The sequence below is a fragment of the Diospyros lotus genome, chromosome 2 (genome assembly GCF_014633365.1).
Source record: "Diospyros lotus cultivar Yz01 chromosome 2, ASM1463336v1, whole genome shotgun sequence".
Classification (NCBI taxonomy): domain Eukaryota; kingdom Viridiplantae; phylum Streptophyta; class Magnoliopsida; order Ericales; family Ebenaceae; genus Diospyros; species Diospyros lotus.
The window spans coordinates 18,802,838-18,817,852 of NC_068339.1; the positions used below are offsets into that span (position 1 = coordinate 18,802,838).

General features: G+C 31.9%; 2 protein-coding genes across 2 annotated transcripts in view; one reads left to right on the top strand and one right to left on the bottom strand.

The window, feature by feature from the left end:
• The window catches only part of LOC127794154 (phospholipase A1-IIgamma-like), a 78,234-nt gene that overhangs the window by 33,709 nt on the left and 29,510 nt on the right, over positions 1-15,015 (bottom strand). The gene's annotated exons all lie outside the window — the stretch shown is intronic.
• LOC127794690 (phospholipase A1-II 4-like) lies at positions 1,728-5,834 on the top strand. Its single transcript, XM_052325937.1, has 3 exons — positions 1,728-1,923; positions 4,422-5,021; positions 5,260-5,834. The coding sequence occupies exons 1-3, from the start codon at positions 1,728-1,730 to the stop codon at positions 5,832-5,834; spliced, it is 1,371 nt and encodes a 456-aa protein (XP_052181897.1).

A 15,015-nucleotide genomic window follows, 5' to 3' on the forward strand; every position in this document is an offset into this window, starting at 1 on the left:
TCACAAAACGCAAGACAATGCCACATTTCACAATTCAAAGCATCATATAAACAACATTTTATAAAATGCAATGCACAAGTTCAAAACGTTTAGGGACGGACCTCTCTCATAAAAACCAACCATCACCGGTTACCGTTTCAATGCATAAAACCATTTTGCATGAAATCCACAACACATTTAGGTAACACAAATACCAAATTTTAGGGTAAACTATTCACAATAAGTTAAGTTTTCCAGGTAGAACACTCACCTCGACATATTCGGATCGCCTTGATCCTTGTGCACAACCTCGTTTTGCGTGCCAAATCACAAACACTTGAATTTATTCTCAACCTCAAGCCAAGATACTTCCTAAACACCACATTTAATTAAGGAAGTATTAAAATATATTTTCCTTAATTTTTTCATAATTTCCTTTATTTTCTCCCATTTTTCACCTCGGTAATTCCAAAATAATTATTTTCTCAAACATTTTCCAAAAAATTTCAACATGATAAATCCTCAAATAAATTAATAAAAATTCAGGAATCAAAATTACCAAAAAGCCCTTGCTCACGCGCCTGGCACGTGTGTGAGAGTGAAGGCTGGCGCGTGCAGTCACGCGCCATTGTCTTTTCCAAAAATCCGGCCGCCGACGGTTGCTCCGATAACCACGAAAATGGTACCCTCTTGAAGCCCACTTAAAGTCGATCCTATTGGCATATCTTTCAGGCCAAAAGATCACCAGAAAATGTCTCGAAAGGCGAGTTGCAGGTTCGGCAAGTGGACCGCCTCCAACTCTCGACTGAGCTTCGAATGGCCTTCAAACGAACACCAAAACGCGTGAAAATGCTCCCAATCTCTTCTCCTCGATGCAAGAATCGAAACCCTCTCATCAAATCCCTCAAACACATTCAAAATCGCGGCCAATTTGATGCCAAAAACTTGAAACCCTCGGCCCCTATTTATACCCAAAAATCGATCACCCCACGGCCAATCAACGGCCAAAGCTTGGTCCCCAAGCCTTACACCGCCGGATACCATCTCTCCCAAGCCACCCTCGGCCATCCCATCGCTGGATTCGTCCTCCACGTGTGAAGATTTGTGGCGGCCGAAATTTCATTATTGTGTTCACATTGCAAACTTTCCATTTTTTACACTTTCACCCCCTACTTTCTTCCAATTCCATTTTAGCCCCTACCATGATACCCCCGATCTTTCCAACACCATCACTATGGCCCACAAGTTTAATATTTCTCATTTCACCCTTGAAACTTCCAAAAAAATTACTATTTTGACCTCCCTTGGGCAAAATTAGAAAATTATACTTAGGCCCAGCTGGTCGATTTGACCCTAAATCCATTTGATTCAACCCAAAATCACTTAAGGGTTGTTCTATACATAAAATATTAATCATTGACATGCTCCATTGACCTTCTGGATGTCTCTTACGTCGATTCAGTTTTCTCAGTCCGATCGACAACTATACCGAAAACTGTTCTCGATCCAATTTCTTTCATCACTAAAAATCATAATTCAAATCACTCGTCAATACTATACCATTTTCATTGGCTATCTAGGGTCCGGGGTACCCCCTTTGTCTAATTCGATTGCCTGAAACTGCGTTAGTGTACCCTATAGCCTCGTTTTTCCGAAAATTCCACTTGTACCTTTCTTCAAATATTATTTATAACCTCAAATCATTCCCAGGTATTACATTGGTTGTAACCAAAGTCAAACCCAGGTTTATGGTGGAGATTCCACAATCTTTCAATAATCAAGAGACGACCCTTCCATATGAAGCACCACCTTACCAAGAGGATGATGTGGAACTACACGATATGGTTGTTGATGATGCTAAAATCACCAAGACGGCGAATGATGGGGACGACGCTAATCTAAATGATGAGATGGTTATGGAATCAAAATCTGACAAAGCCCAGAGTTGAATAATAAGCAAGTTCTGGGATCCAATTCTAAAGATAAGTCAAAGTCGTATGATGAGCAAGTCTTGCAATGAGACTCTGAATATGACTCTGAATTAGAGGATGAGCAAGTTCTTCAATCAGATTTTGACGGGATCCTTATCCTAATTGAAATTCTCTGACGTCGGCAGCTCATCCACTGTCTTATCTGGGCTCAATAAAAATCCCGTCATACAAGAAATGAGAGAGAAGATAAACTTGCAGACTCAGGAGCTGAATGACGTTCGACGACAGATGTCTGAGATGCAAGCTCTGATTGAACAGCTTATATTGCATCCACTCGTGGCATGTTTCCTTCTTCTTCTTTTTCTTCTTCTGATCATCCATAATCGACTCACTAACCTAACTCGCCTAATGTTGGTGACGATCCAGACAATTAACTTTCGTAGCTATTTTTATGTGACAGTCAATACGATATTTAAAATATTATTAATATTTTGATTCAATATTAATTTTCATTTTGTAAATATAAATTTTATAATTTCTATATAATTCTCGTTTTAATTAATTTTAGAATTAAAATTATTTTAGATTAATTGGGTTAATTTAATAATTAATTATATTTAAAAAAATAAATATGTATTTATTTTAGTGACGAAATTAGCGATGCCATTCCATCGCTAAAATATTTTTTTTAATTATTTATTTATTTTTTAAAATTTTTAAATATGTTTTAGCGATGCAAATGTCTGTCGCTAAATATAGCGATGGAAGTGTCTGTTGCCAAATGTAATTTTAACCGACGACCACTTTAGTAAAGGATATATTTCGTTGCTAATCCATTGCTAAATTGATTTAGCGACAGATTTTTTGGATTTAGCGACATAATATTTTCGTCCCTAAAACCCGAAATTCTTGTAGTGATATATACATATATACAAAGAAAGGAGTAGGCAAGGGATGGAGTGAGGGCGACAGCGACGATGATGGGGACGAAGGAATAACCCAGCTTCCAGCTTCTAGAATTAGACTCCAAATTGATCGGATATCTCACCTCAAGTTTGGAGTGAAGATGGAAAGAATATGTAGAATCGAATCGGGCAAGCGGTAATGAATCCAGCTTCCAACTTCTAGATCGGCCTCCATCGCTGCCTCCAGCCCAATGTCAACGTCACAGTTGCCTCTTTCTTCTCCTTCGTTGCCATTGTCATCGCTCCATCCCCTGCTTGCACCTTCTCTTTTTGTATATATATATATATATATATTTAACGTATACATATATTTATTTAATATATCATTTTATTTTTTTCCCATGCATGACAAATTGCGGCCTATTCAAAATGTCTTAAAATGCTAGGTGGCATGCCACATCATCGAGCGCACACACCTCTTGAATCGGATTTGGATCGTAAATAAAATTGCAATTAATTGACCAAATCAGGAGTTAATTGACAAAATTGAAATGTTTGGATTAAATTGTAAAAGCGCTATAAGGTTCGGTTTTTTACTGCTATTAGCCCTATATTTAATAATAAAAGATAATACTAATAATAGTGTTATAGCCCAATGATAGATAGTAAAAAGCCGAACCAAAAATTTGGACTTTAAATCTTTTGAACTTTAGTTACTTCAGCCACCGGATAATACTATTTTAGAGGCAAATTAATTTACTAAATGCCTCTAATTATCTTTAAAGACAAATAACTTTTTCTTGTAAATAAATGTCTTTAATTAGAGGCAAAATGTCTAAAAAATAATTTGTTGTCTAAGTGTTTGTAGTGTTATTAATATATTCCAATCTGGGCGGGCATGGGTTAATCAACATATGTTCATTGCATGTGGCTTCTAGGCAACTAAGATTCATGCATTCAAATGGAATAATCTTATTTTTTAAATTAAAGATAAATTCTTAAACTAAATATTATGAAAAAAAGGGACCACAATACAACGATTTTGATTGATATAAACTGTTGTGGCCTATTTTTGTTCATAATATATAGTTATATGAATCGAGATTTTTTTTAAAGATATGAAAAAAATGGTGATTCATTTTATTTTATTTTATTTATTTTTTATCGAATATAAGAAATTTAGAAGTTTTTATATCAAAACTCTATACACATACATAAAAAATAATACTCATTACACGTGACTTTTAATCTTATGACGTTCTTGTACTAATAATAATTATTATATTTATTTAAAAAGGATAAATATTATATTAAATAGACGAAGTTTTTAAGCCTTTAACAAAAAGGCTTAAAAATAAATAGACAAGAAGGCCAATTGCGATGTGTTGAAGACCACGTCAAGCCTATTTCATTTGAAGGACTCAAAATAAAAGTAGTGGAAGTTGACCTGCGGAAAATGTCAAACCTACCATTCTATCCATCCACTGCAAAGATTGAATGTAGAAGAAATTCAGTGGACAATGTCAACACTGCACAACTCCAGTTCAGTATAAGAACCCACCATGTACATTCAAGTTCGTTCAAATTTCTACATTCATTTTCTCAGAAAGCAAACAATATAGTATAAAAAGAAAGATGAATGGCGTTAGCAGCAGCAGCAGTGTTGCCAAAAGATGGAGGCTTCTTAGCGGTGAAGATAACTGGAACGGCCTCTTAGATGATCTAGACAATGATCTCCGACGATACATAATCCACTACGGAGAGATGGCACAAGCTACTTACGACAATTTCATCTCCTCAGACGACTCCAAATTCCAAGGAAGCTACCGATACGCAAGAAAGAACCTCTTTGCCAGAGTCGGCCTAGAGCAAGGGAATCCCTTCAAGTACACTGTGACCAAATATTTTTATGCAATGGCAAAAACTCCAGTTTTTGGTGCATGGAAAGATTCCAACTGGATGGGGTATGTTGCAGTGGCCACAGATGCAGGGAAGGCTGCTTTGGGGAGGAGAGATATTGTGATTGCTTGGAGAGGAACAATTGAGATTCTGGAATGGGTTAATGATTTTGAATTTCTTACAGTCTCGGCTTCAGAAATTCTTGGAAAGGAACGTGACCCTAAGGTGCATCAAGGATGGCACTTTATCTACACTTCAAGTGACCCAAATTCAAAGTTTAACAAGACTAGTGCCAGAGAGCAGGTAAGTGCTTTCAAGCTTATTTACATATGAATTTATAGTCTAGCTTGTCCGGTGCACCGATTTTAAGTTGAGGGAATATCAGAAATTAACATATTTAAATATAATTTTTAAGGAATATGAACTTAAAGTTAATGTACCCACATTCTTATATACGTACACATAAAAGCATAAATTAACGTAGCATAATAGAAGATAATTTGTCTAGCAGCCACAATTGGGCTAATAGTTTGGTTTCTCGTAAGTTAGAAGACTAGTGGAAGAATACAAGAATGAAGAGATAAGCATAACCGTAGTGGGCCACAGCTTGGGAGCAGCAGTTGCAACCCTAAATGCAGTTGACATAGTTGCTAACGGATTGAATAAGGATTTTCCCGTAACCGCCTTCGTGTTTGCAAGTCCTCGAGTTGGGGATTCAGGCTTCAAAGAGCTTTTCTCTGGGTTGAGGGATCTTCGAGTTCTGCGTATCAGTAATGCCTTAGATATTGTTCCGAAGTATCCGTTGATTGGTTACTCAAAGGTGGGGCAAGAACTAAAGATTGATACTACCAAGTCAAAATATTTGAAGAGGCCAGGAAATCTAGTGACTTGGCACAACTTGGAGGCTTATATGCATGGCGTTGCAGGTACAAAAGGATCAAAAGGAGGGTTCAACTCGGAGATTAAGCGCGATTATGCCCTGGTTAACAAATCACTAGATGCTTTGAAGGACAAATATCATGTGCCTAGCTCATGGTGGCATGTGAAAAACGATGGCATGGTTCAGCAAATGGATGGCTCTTGGAAGTTTACAGACCATGAGCCAGATGATGATTCCTAAATACTGTCATACGGTTAAAAAGATTCTATAGCTTTGTTTCCATTTGATTCACTTTTAAGTATATATATGCTTTGTTTGTGATAGGTTTAATTCATCCATTAAGTTGGGGTAAATTAGTAAATTCATTAATTTAATTAATTCATTTGACTTCTTGAGCTTCTTCTGTTGATTTTTTTTTTTTTTTTTTGATTACGCCCTATTACTAGTGTCCTCAGCCACCCCACCCCTAGAGCTACATTGAGGAGGTAAATCGAGAGATGTGCCCAAGTGATCAGGGTGGTAGGCTTAAGCACCACTAATATCACTCCTAAGGTCCTCTATCAGAAGGAAGCATTCTGTTTCCTCCAAGAATCGAACCCACACTAGGAATCTCCAGAACAAACTTTTCAGCCTACCCCTTTACCACTTGGCTATGCCCCTGGGGGCTTCTTCTGTTGTTTTTTTTTTTTTATGGACATATATAGCCAAAGGCATTACAAAATAATTAAGGATCTAAGGGGCTGCAAACCATAATATTCAAATATAAATGGCCAATCACAATTAAAGGCAAATAAGAATATACTTTAGACAAAAGCCACTATAGAAACAACTATTAGAGCTAGGCAAATTAAAATACAACTATGTCTCAAAAGGGTTAATAAAAGAAGGCAATTCTCCAATCAAAAAATATGTGAAATCAAGCATCTCAAAGATAGGTAAGATAGGTAGAATTGTCCCAACAAAGCAATTCAACTATTCCATTCACTAACCTTAGTGGCCAAATGGACGAACTAATCCAAACACATGGATCAAAATTCATGAGAAGGGCTATTCAAGCTAGCTTTAAAGACCCAAAGTGTAGTTATAAATGACCATTACAAGTCATTGCACTCTTTGATATGAATAGTCTAATGCTTCGTAGGTAGCCATAAAAGTTCTTTGGGCCAAATGAAAGGGGTAGTAAAGGAATAAACATATGCTACATACTAGTGCAAAAAACCTTCTCAAAATGTCAAATTCTTCCATTAAAACTATGAATCTAGTAGATACAAATTTTAGGTAGTTGATAGTTGAACTTTAATGGGAGAAGCGCAATGATTTCATTGTTAACTCCAAGGTACTAAGTCGATTAACTTAGCAAAGAAAGGAAAATTGGCCTGTCGGAGGCCATCAGAAAAGCCGACGAACATAGCCCTGAGGAGAAAGAGGAACTGTCAATTTGCTAACTTTGGTCATCCAAAGTTAATTCACTGTGGTATAGCCAACCCCGAGATACTCATCAGCCATAAACATTATTTGGGCCAAATGAAAAGGGTTGTAAAGAAACAAACATATGCTACCTACTAGTGCAAATAACTTTCTAGAAATATCCAATAATTCTCCAATTAAAGCTCTGAATCTGGTAGCTACAAATTTTAGGTAGTGGTTAGTTGAACTTCAATGAGAGGAGCACCATGATTTAAGACGAATCCTAGGATCCAATGGCCTATTAAGATTAGTAAAAATAAGGTAGTTCATCTATCTCTTCACATCTTCAGCATTCTTATGGTTGTATGTAGAGATCATATTCATGGTCGTGAGAAAAGATAATTAAGCGGAGTTAATAGTCATTTACGTAGTAAACCAAAATAAGGAGTAGAAATAGGGTATAAACAGGGTGCTAATTTGAGCAACCTATGAAGATACATATTTGGGCAAATAGAGATTTGGTCGTTTCAAATTAAAGAATGTTGAAGGTTAAAGCTATGGTCTTGGATTGTTGTAGGAAAGGGATTAAGAAAATAGGAGTGAGTGAGCGAGTGAGATGTGCAACTTTGATTTGGGTTTCAAATTCATGATCTTAGGTCCAAATTATATATGTATATATTATATAACCATGAACTCTCATTAATGTATACAAATATATATATGTTTATCATTTAAAGTAGTGGCAAAGGGATGTCTTATTAAAAGATGGGAGATCGTGACTGACAATCTCCCACACTTGAGAACATCTCGGTCTCCCATACTTGAGATTGTCATGCTTGAGACTGTCAACACGAGACTGTTGCGCCTAAGACTACTGACACTAGATTGTCGCGCTGAAGGCCACCAAACCATTTCCCAGCAAACGAGGAAGGGTCCCACGTAATGCACAAACCATGATAACTTCGACACCCGAAAATTCCTCCAAAAGGATAAAAATTATATGTAAGAAATGAGCATTATCTATAAGAGTTATAATCCTGATAGACTTATGATTACTCCATACTCTGCCATAAATAAGCAGGCTTTCATTATAAAATAAACATGTATTAGATACTACTTTCACGTTTTTAGTATTCTTAGTGTCTGACTTAAGCATCCGAGTCATTGCACGGGGACTCACTACAAAAAAATTGATTTTTAGCGGCGATTTTTTTGCAGCGATTTTTAAAACCGCTGCAAAAAATGAAATTTTGCGACGGTTTGTAAACCGCCGCAAAATACTATTTTAGCAGCGTTTTTTTAACATTTTGCGGCGGTTTTGAAAAACCGTCGCAAAATTCATTAAAACATTTAATTTTGCAGCGATTTTTCAAAAATCGTCGCTAAATTTAGAAAATAATTAAATAATTAAAAAATTAAATTAAATTTAGCAACGGTTTTTGAGAAACCGCCGCTAAATTAAAAATAATTAAACAATTTAAAATTTAAAATTAAATTAATATTTGCGGCGGTTTTCGAAACTACCGCAAAATTCATTAAAAAATTAAATTTAGCGGCGATTTCAGAAATCGTCGCTAAATTAAAAAATAATTAAATAATTTATAATTAAAATTAAACTATAAATTCATTAAATAATTTAATTTAATGGCGGTTTTGAAAAACCGTCGCTAAATTAAAAATAATTAAATAATTTAAAATTTAAAATTAAATTAATATTTGCGGCGGTTTTCGAAACTGCCGCAAAATCCATTAAAAAATTTAATTTAGCGGCGGTTTCTGAAAAATCGCCGTTAAATTCAAAAATAATTAAATAATTTATAATTAAAATTAAATTAATATTTGCGACGGTTTTCGCAACCGCCGCAAAATTCATTAAAAAATTAAATTTAGCAGCTGTTTTTTAAAAACTGTAACTAAATTAAAAATAATTAAATAATTTAAAATTTAAAATTTAAAATTAAATTAATATTTGCAGCGGTTTTCGAAATTGCCGCAAAATCCATTAAAAAATTTATTTTAGCGGCGGTTTCTGAAAAACCACCGCTAAATTCAAAAATAATTAAATAATTTATAATTAAAATTAAATTAATATTTCCTGCGATTTTCGAAACCGCTGCAAAATTCATTAAAAAATTTAATTTAGTGGCGGTTTTTGAAAAACCGCCGCAAAATTCATTAAAAAATTTATTTTAGCGGCAGTTTCTGAAAAATCGCCGCTAAATTAAAAATAATTAAATAATTTAAAATTTAAAATTAAATTAATATTTGCGGCTGTTTTCGAAATGGTCGCAAAATTCATTAAAAAATTAAATTTAGCCGCTAAATTAAAAATAATTAAATAATTTATAATTAAAATTAAATTATAAATTCATTAAATAATTTAATTTAACGGCGGTTTTTAAAAACCGCCGCAAAATTCATTAAAAATTTTAATTTAGCAGCGATTTTTAACCGCCGCTAAATTTAAAAATAATTAAATAATTCAAAATTAAAATTAAATTGAATTAAATTAATAAAAAGAAATTAAAAATCTTAAAAAGAAATTAAAATTTTAATTTAAATTAATTACAAAATCTTTATATATATAAAAGTAGGATAGTCTTGAAAAAAGAAATTTCCTCCTAAAACTTGCATTAATTAATGATTTGCAATTAATACTTATTGTATTAATAATTTACACTTTTTAATTTGCATTAATAATTTAAAATTTTCAATTGCTTTGAAGTAATAGGTAGTAATAAAATTTTCTCCCAAAACTTGCATTAATGATTTGCATTTAGTACTTATTGCATTAATAATTTATATTTTGTAATTTGCATCTTAATTTATATATATAAAAGTAGGATAGTCTTGAAAAAAGAAATTCACTCCTAAAACTTGCATTAATTAATGATTTGCAATTAATACTTATTGTATTAATAATTTACACTTTTTAATTTGCATTAATAATTTAAAATTTTCAATTGCTTTGAAGTAATAGGTAGTAATAAAATTTTCTCCCAAAACTTGCATTAATGATTTGCATTTAGTACTTATTGCATTAATAATTTATATTTTGTAATTTGCATCTTAATTTATATATATAAAAGTAGGATAGTCTTGAAAAAAGAAATTCCCTCCTAAAACTTGCATTAATTAATGATTTGCAATTAATACTTATTGTATTAATAATTTACACTTTTTAATTTGCATTAATAATTTAAAATTTTCAATTGCTTTGAAGTAATAAGTAGTAATAAAATTTTCTCCCAAAACTTGCATTAATGATTTGCATTTAGTACTTATTGCATTAATAATTTATATTTTGTAATTTGCATCTTAATTTATATATATAAAAGTAGGATAGTCTTGAAAAAAGAAATTTCCTCCCAAAACTTGCATTAATTAATGATTTGCAATTAATACTTATTGTATTAATAATTTACATTTTGTAATTTGCATTAATAATTTAAAATTTTCAATTGCTTTGAAGTAATATGTAGTAATAAAATTTTCTCCCAAAACTTGCATTAATGATTTACATTTAGTACTTGTTGCATTAATAATTTACATTTTGTAATTTGTATTTTTATATATATAAAAGTAGGATAGTCTTGAAAAAAGAAATTTCCTCCCAAAACTTGCATTAATCAATGATTTGCAATTAATACTTATTGTATTAATAATTTATATTTTGTAATTTGCATTAATAGTTTAAAATTTTCAATTGCTTTGAAATAATAAGTAGTAATAAAATTTTCTCCCAAAACTTGCATTAATGATTTGCGTTTACTACTTATCGCATTAATAATTTATATTTTGTAATTTGTATTAATAATTTAAATCTTTCAATTGTTTTGAAATAATATGTACTAATTATTGTAAAATTAATAATAAATTTTAAATATACGAGTTTTTCAATACTAATTGTTTTGTATTAAATTTGCATGAGTTTTATGAGAAATATTAATAGACAACTTAAACTATTAATTAAGTTATAGAAAATTATTCATTTATTTAAAATATTATTTTTATATCTTTATTCTATGTATATTTATATAATATTAAAATATGATAGTCAAATAAAGTATTTTGCCAACTGTCAATCAATGGTGAATTTTTTTCCTAAAAAACTTGCATTAAATCAAAGGTAGTGATTAATTAATTATTAATTACTTTAATAATTATATCATAGTTTTGAAAATGTGATGTCTTAACAAATTCATAAAAAATTATTTAAGGTTGTCAAATGCTACGGTTTTTCAATGCTAATTAATATTTAAAGTATCACATTTTTAAGACTATGGAAGAAATCAAAATTAATTTTTTTTAAATTTTGTTATTATTGAAAAAACTTATTCTTACTCATATTTAAGAGTTTTAATTTATATTTATAATTATCATATAATTAAAATTAAATAAAAATCTTAAATATTAAAATTCATTATTTTCATTAAAAAATTAAATTTAGCTTAAGAAAATAATTAAAAATTTAAATTAATAAAATTAAATATAAAATCTTAAAAATAAATTTAAAATTGCATTTAAATTAATAGAAAAATTCATTAAAAATCTAATTTAAAAAAATCTAATTTAATATTTTTTTGATAATTTATTTAATTTAACTCAATTAATTTATTTTTAATTTATTCTATTATTCTTTTAAAAAATAATCAATTAATAAATGTTTTTAATATATATTAAAAAATATAAAATATAATTCTGAAATTTTAATAAATACAATTCTGAAATTTATTTATAAATAAACTTATTAAATGTTAAAAATCTATTTATAAATATAATTCTAAAATATAATTCTGAAATTTAAATAAACTTATTTTAATAAATATAAAATTAGTTGTTAGAAACTTATTTTCAGAATTATGAAATTTTAATATAGATTTTTAATTTATTAAAAATCTATTTTTAATTTATTCTATTATTCTTTTATATATTTGTTTTTAAAATATATAATATATAATTTTGCTAATGTATATAATATATATATGTCCACATATGACAAGGGGTGTTTACTAGATCAAGTGGTTCGCGCGTGCACGTGCACAGTAAAGGTTCTAGGTTTGAAACTTGGGAGGGGGGAAGGTGTTGGATTTAATTTCTAGCATCGCCACGTGGCGCGCAAAGGTTGGGCAGCAGGCGCGGGTTGGGCTGGCCTGCGCAGGTTTTTAAAAAATTAAATTTTTTATTTTAGCGGCGGTTTTGAAACCGCTGCTAAAATTAAAAAATTAATTTTTTTTATTAATTTTAGCGGCGGTTTCAAAACCGCCACTAAAATTAAAAAAAATAATTTTTTTATTAATTTTCGCGACGGTTTTGAAATCGTGGCTAAAATTAAATATATTTTTTTAATTTTAAAAATAAAATTTAAAAAAATTAAAAAAATAAAATTTTAATTTTAGCGGCAGTGTCAAAACCACCGCTAAATCACTTATTTAGCGGCGGTTTTTAAAACCACCGCAAAATTTAAAATTAGCGGCGGTTATTCCAGCGGTTGCGGCGGTTTTCAAAACCGCCGCTAAAATACTTAGCGGCGGTTAAAAACCGTCGCTAAATGTAAAAAAAATCGTCGCTAAATGCTGATTTTTTTGTAGTGACTTCTCCACGCCCTCTGACTGTTTTCTTCCTTATAGATTCAAATGGCCTAGCAACAACGTTTCCACTTTATCAATTTATTGTTGTGTTCGAGCAATAAGTGAAGTTAAGAGAACACTATTATGATATGAACATAGGCCTACATACTAGTAGACCACAATCACGTACATAACCCCATATCAAAGTTGAGCTTATAATCACCAAACAAAATTGGTTGCCAATGATTGAGAAAAAGGAGCCCAAACATGCTGGTCACACACACACACACATATATATATATATGATTGTGATGTAATTTGTGTCTTTCCAAAATCCTTTAGATAACTTTTGGCAAACTCAACAAGAGCTGACACATTTGCGGCCATACCATCAAGTAGATATATAATCGATTTTGCATGAACCATAAATGGAAACAAGTAAAAAATAACACTAAACTAATTGACGTTCCATTCTCGTTAAAGTTCCAAACCAATTCTAGAATCGAAGTTCATAAGGCTAAACCCAATTACATGCCAAACCTCCAATCATTGAGCACTATGCAAAAACAAATGCTCAACCATCTCCACTATCTCACTACATAATAAGCAATTTGAACAGATATATAATTGAAATTTGGTGATTTAAATTGGCTGAAAGAAAATTGGTTTTCATCCACCAAACAAAAATTCTAAGTTTTTGTGGAAGAAGGAAAGTCGATACCTTTTTAATTTTTTTTTTTTTTTTACCAATCCAAGGAGCTAGTCAAAGCAAAACCTTCCTTGTCCATCAAATTTTATGTATTTATGAAAGATCTTTGATCACATAAGTTTTAGTTTTAACTTTGGGTGAGGATTTTAACATAGATTTTTTTATGTTAACAACAAAATTACCTTTTTAACAAACAACCAATTTCAAAGATGCTTGTTCAACTTCTTGTTGCCATGGCTTATCGCTTCTCCTCATCGCCAAGTTGTCAATACCACTACAAATTTGTAAAGTATCTTTGCCACAACAACTCGCTTATATACTCTAAGCCACATTTGGTCAAAAGCACTAGATTTAGTTAAATAAAGACTCCATATCTGGCAGTCTCCAACCACAGTGGTGGAGGCAGCCAAGTAGTGATAATTGAGGTGGCGTCTCACAGGCATGGTAATGGTGGTGACACGAGAACCAATGATGGTGATTTGCAAGGGACAATGGAAGTCTCTCTCACTAACAAAGACATGGAGTAGTCACAACAAAGAGGGTGGAGCGATGCTGGTAAGTATGAAAGACATGATGGCAACTAGCATCTAGCAAGAGCAAAATAGTGCCACCACAAATGAAAAATTTGGTTACTGCCAAGCCATAGTTGGAGATTCGGGATCATGCACCTTCTACACTAGATCATCGTCACTTGCCACACGTCAATTCAAACCAAAGCTTGGGTTCTCCCTAGACCTTGCTGTCTAAAAGACCTTTGTCTAAATTAATAATTTTGTAAATTTTATCATGTCCATGCGCATGGGTCTTTTGCTTGTAAAAGTCAAATGGATGAGTTAATGTTCTTTATTTTAGTTGTACATGTATCAGTATTAAGTGTGATTCATGTTTGGGTTAATACATGAATGGGGTTAGTTTGGAGACTAAAGAGATGCATGTAGTTACATGAATGGGATTAACTTGGAGTTTAGATTGATATTGAATGGAAAACTTTAACCTCTTCCATATACTCTTTCTCTTCCAATAAAGTGGTATCATCAGAGCCTTGTTCCGTAGATTGTAGAGATGGCAAACAATGCTTGTTTTGATTTTAATTTCCAGGCCTTACCAAAGAGAACAATGATAATTGGTGTCTTCCCATGAAGGCGTTGTTTGGCTTGCAACATGCTTGGGAAATTGTAGATAAAGGATACGAGACACCATAAAATGAAACCATCTTGCCTCAAAATGAAAAGGATATGTTGGCAAAGACAAGGAAGAAGGATTAAAAAATGTAATTTATAGAAGGTACCATCTTGCCTCAAAAGGAAATGTTCAGCTCAAAAAATGTAATTTAAAGAAGGTACTTGAAAGAGCAAGCTTTCTCAAATCTCAAAAGATCAGTGTCGGGGGCAACTTCATGGTCCCCAATGACACTCCATCATCATTTTCATCGGTCGGCAGAGTGCCGCCAGTTCCCAAAGATCCCTTTGAGACAACTTCTAGGTTTCGTTGTTCGAAAATTTTGATTTAATCCTAAAACATGGTATATTTTGGGTTTATTTTGGGTTCCAAATGGCACTCTTTCAGAGTTTTGAATGAATTGTCTTGATGAGTTAGCATTAAGACTACACATTAGCGTGCCAATTCATCTCGTCACGTCAGTAGAGGCACATGCTAAAGCAAATTGAGATACAATTACAATTAATTTTAAAGTATTAGGCACAAATTGAAGTAATTCTCAAAACATAACTATATA

Coding starts and splice junctions, on each gene's coding strand:
- LOC127794690 (XM_052325937.1), top strand. CDS start 1,728: ATGGTGGAGATTCCACAATCTTTCAATAATCAAGAGACGACCCTTCCA. Junction 1,924..4,421: donor AAAATCTGACAAAGCCCAGA/GTTGAATAATAA, acceptor TCATTTTCTCAG/AAAGCAAACAATATAGTATA. Junction 5,022..5,259: donor TAGTGCCAGAGAGCAGGTAA/GTGCTTTCAAGC, acceptor GTTTCTCGTAAG/TTAGAAGACTAGTGGAAGAA.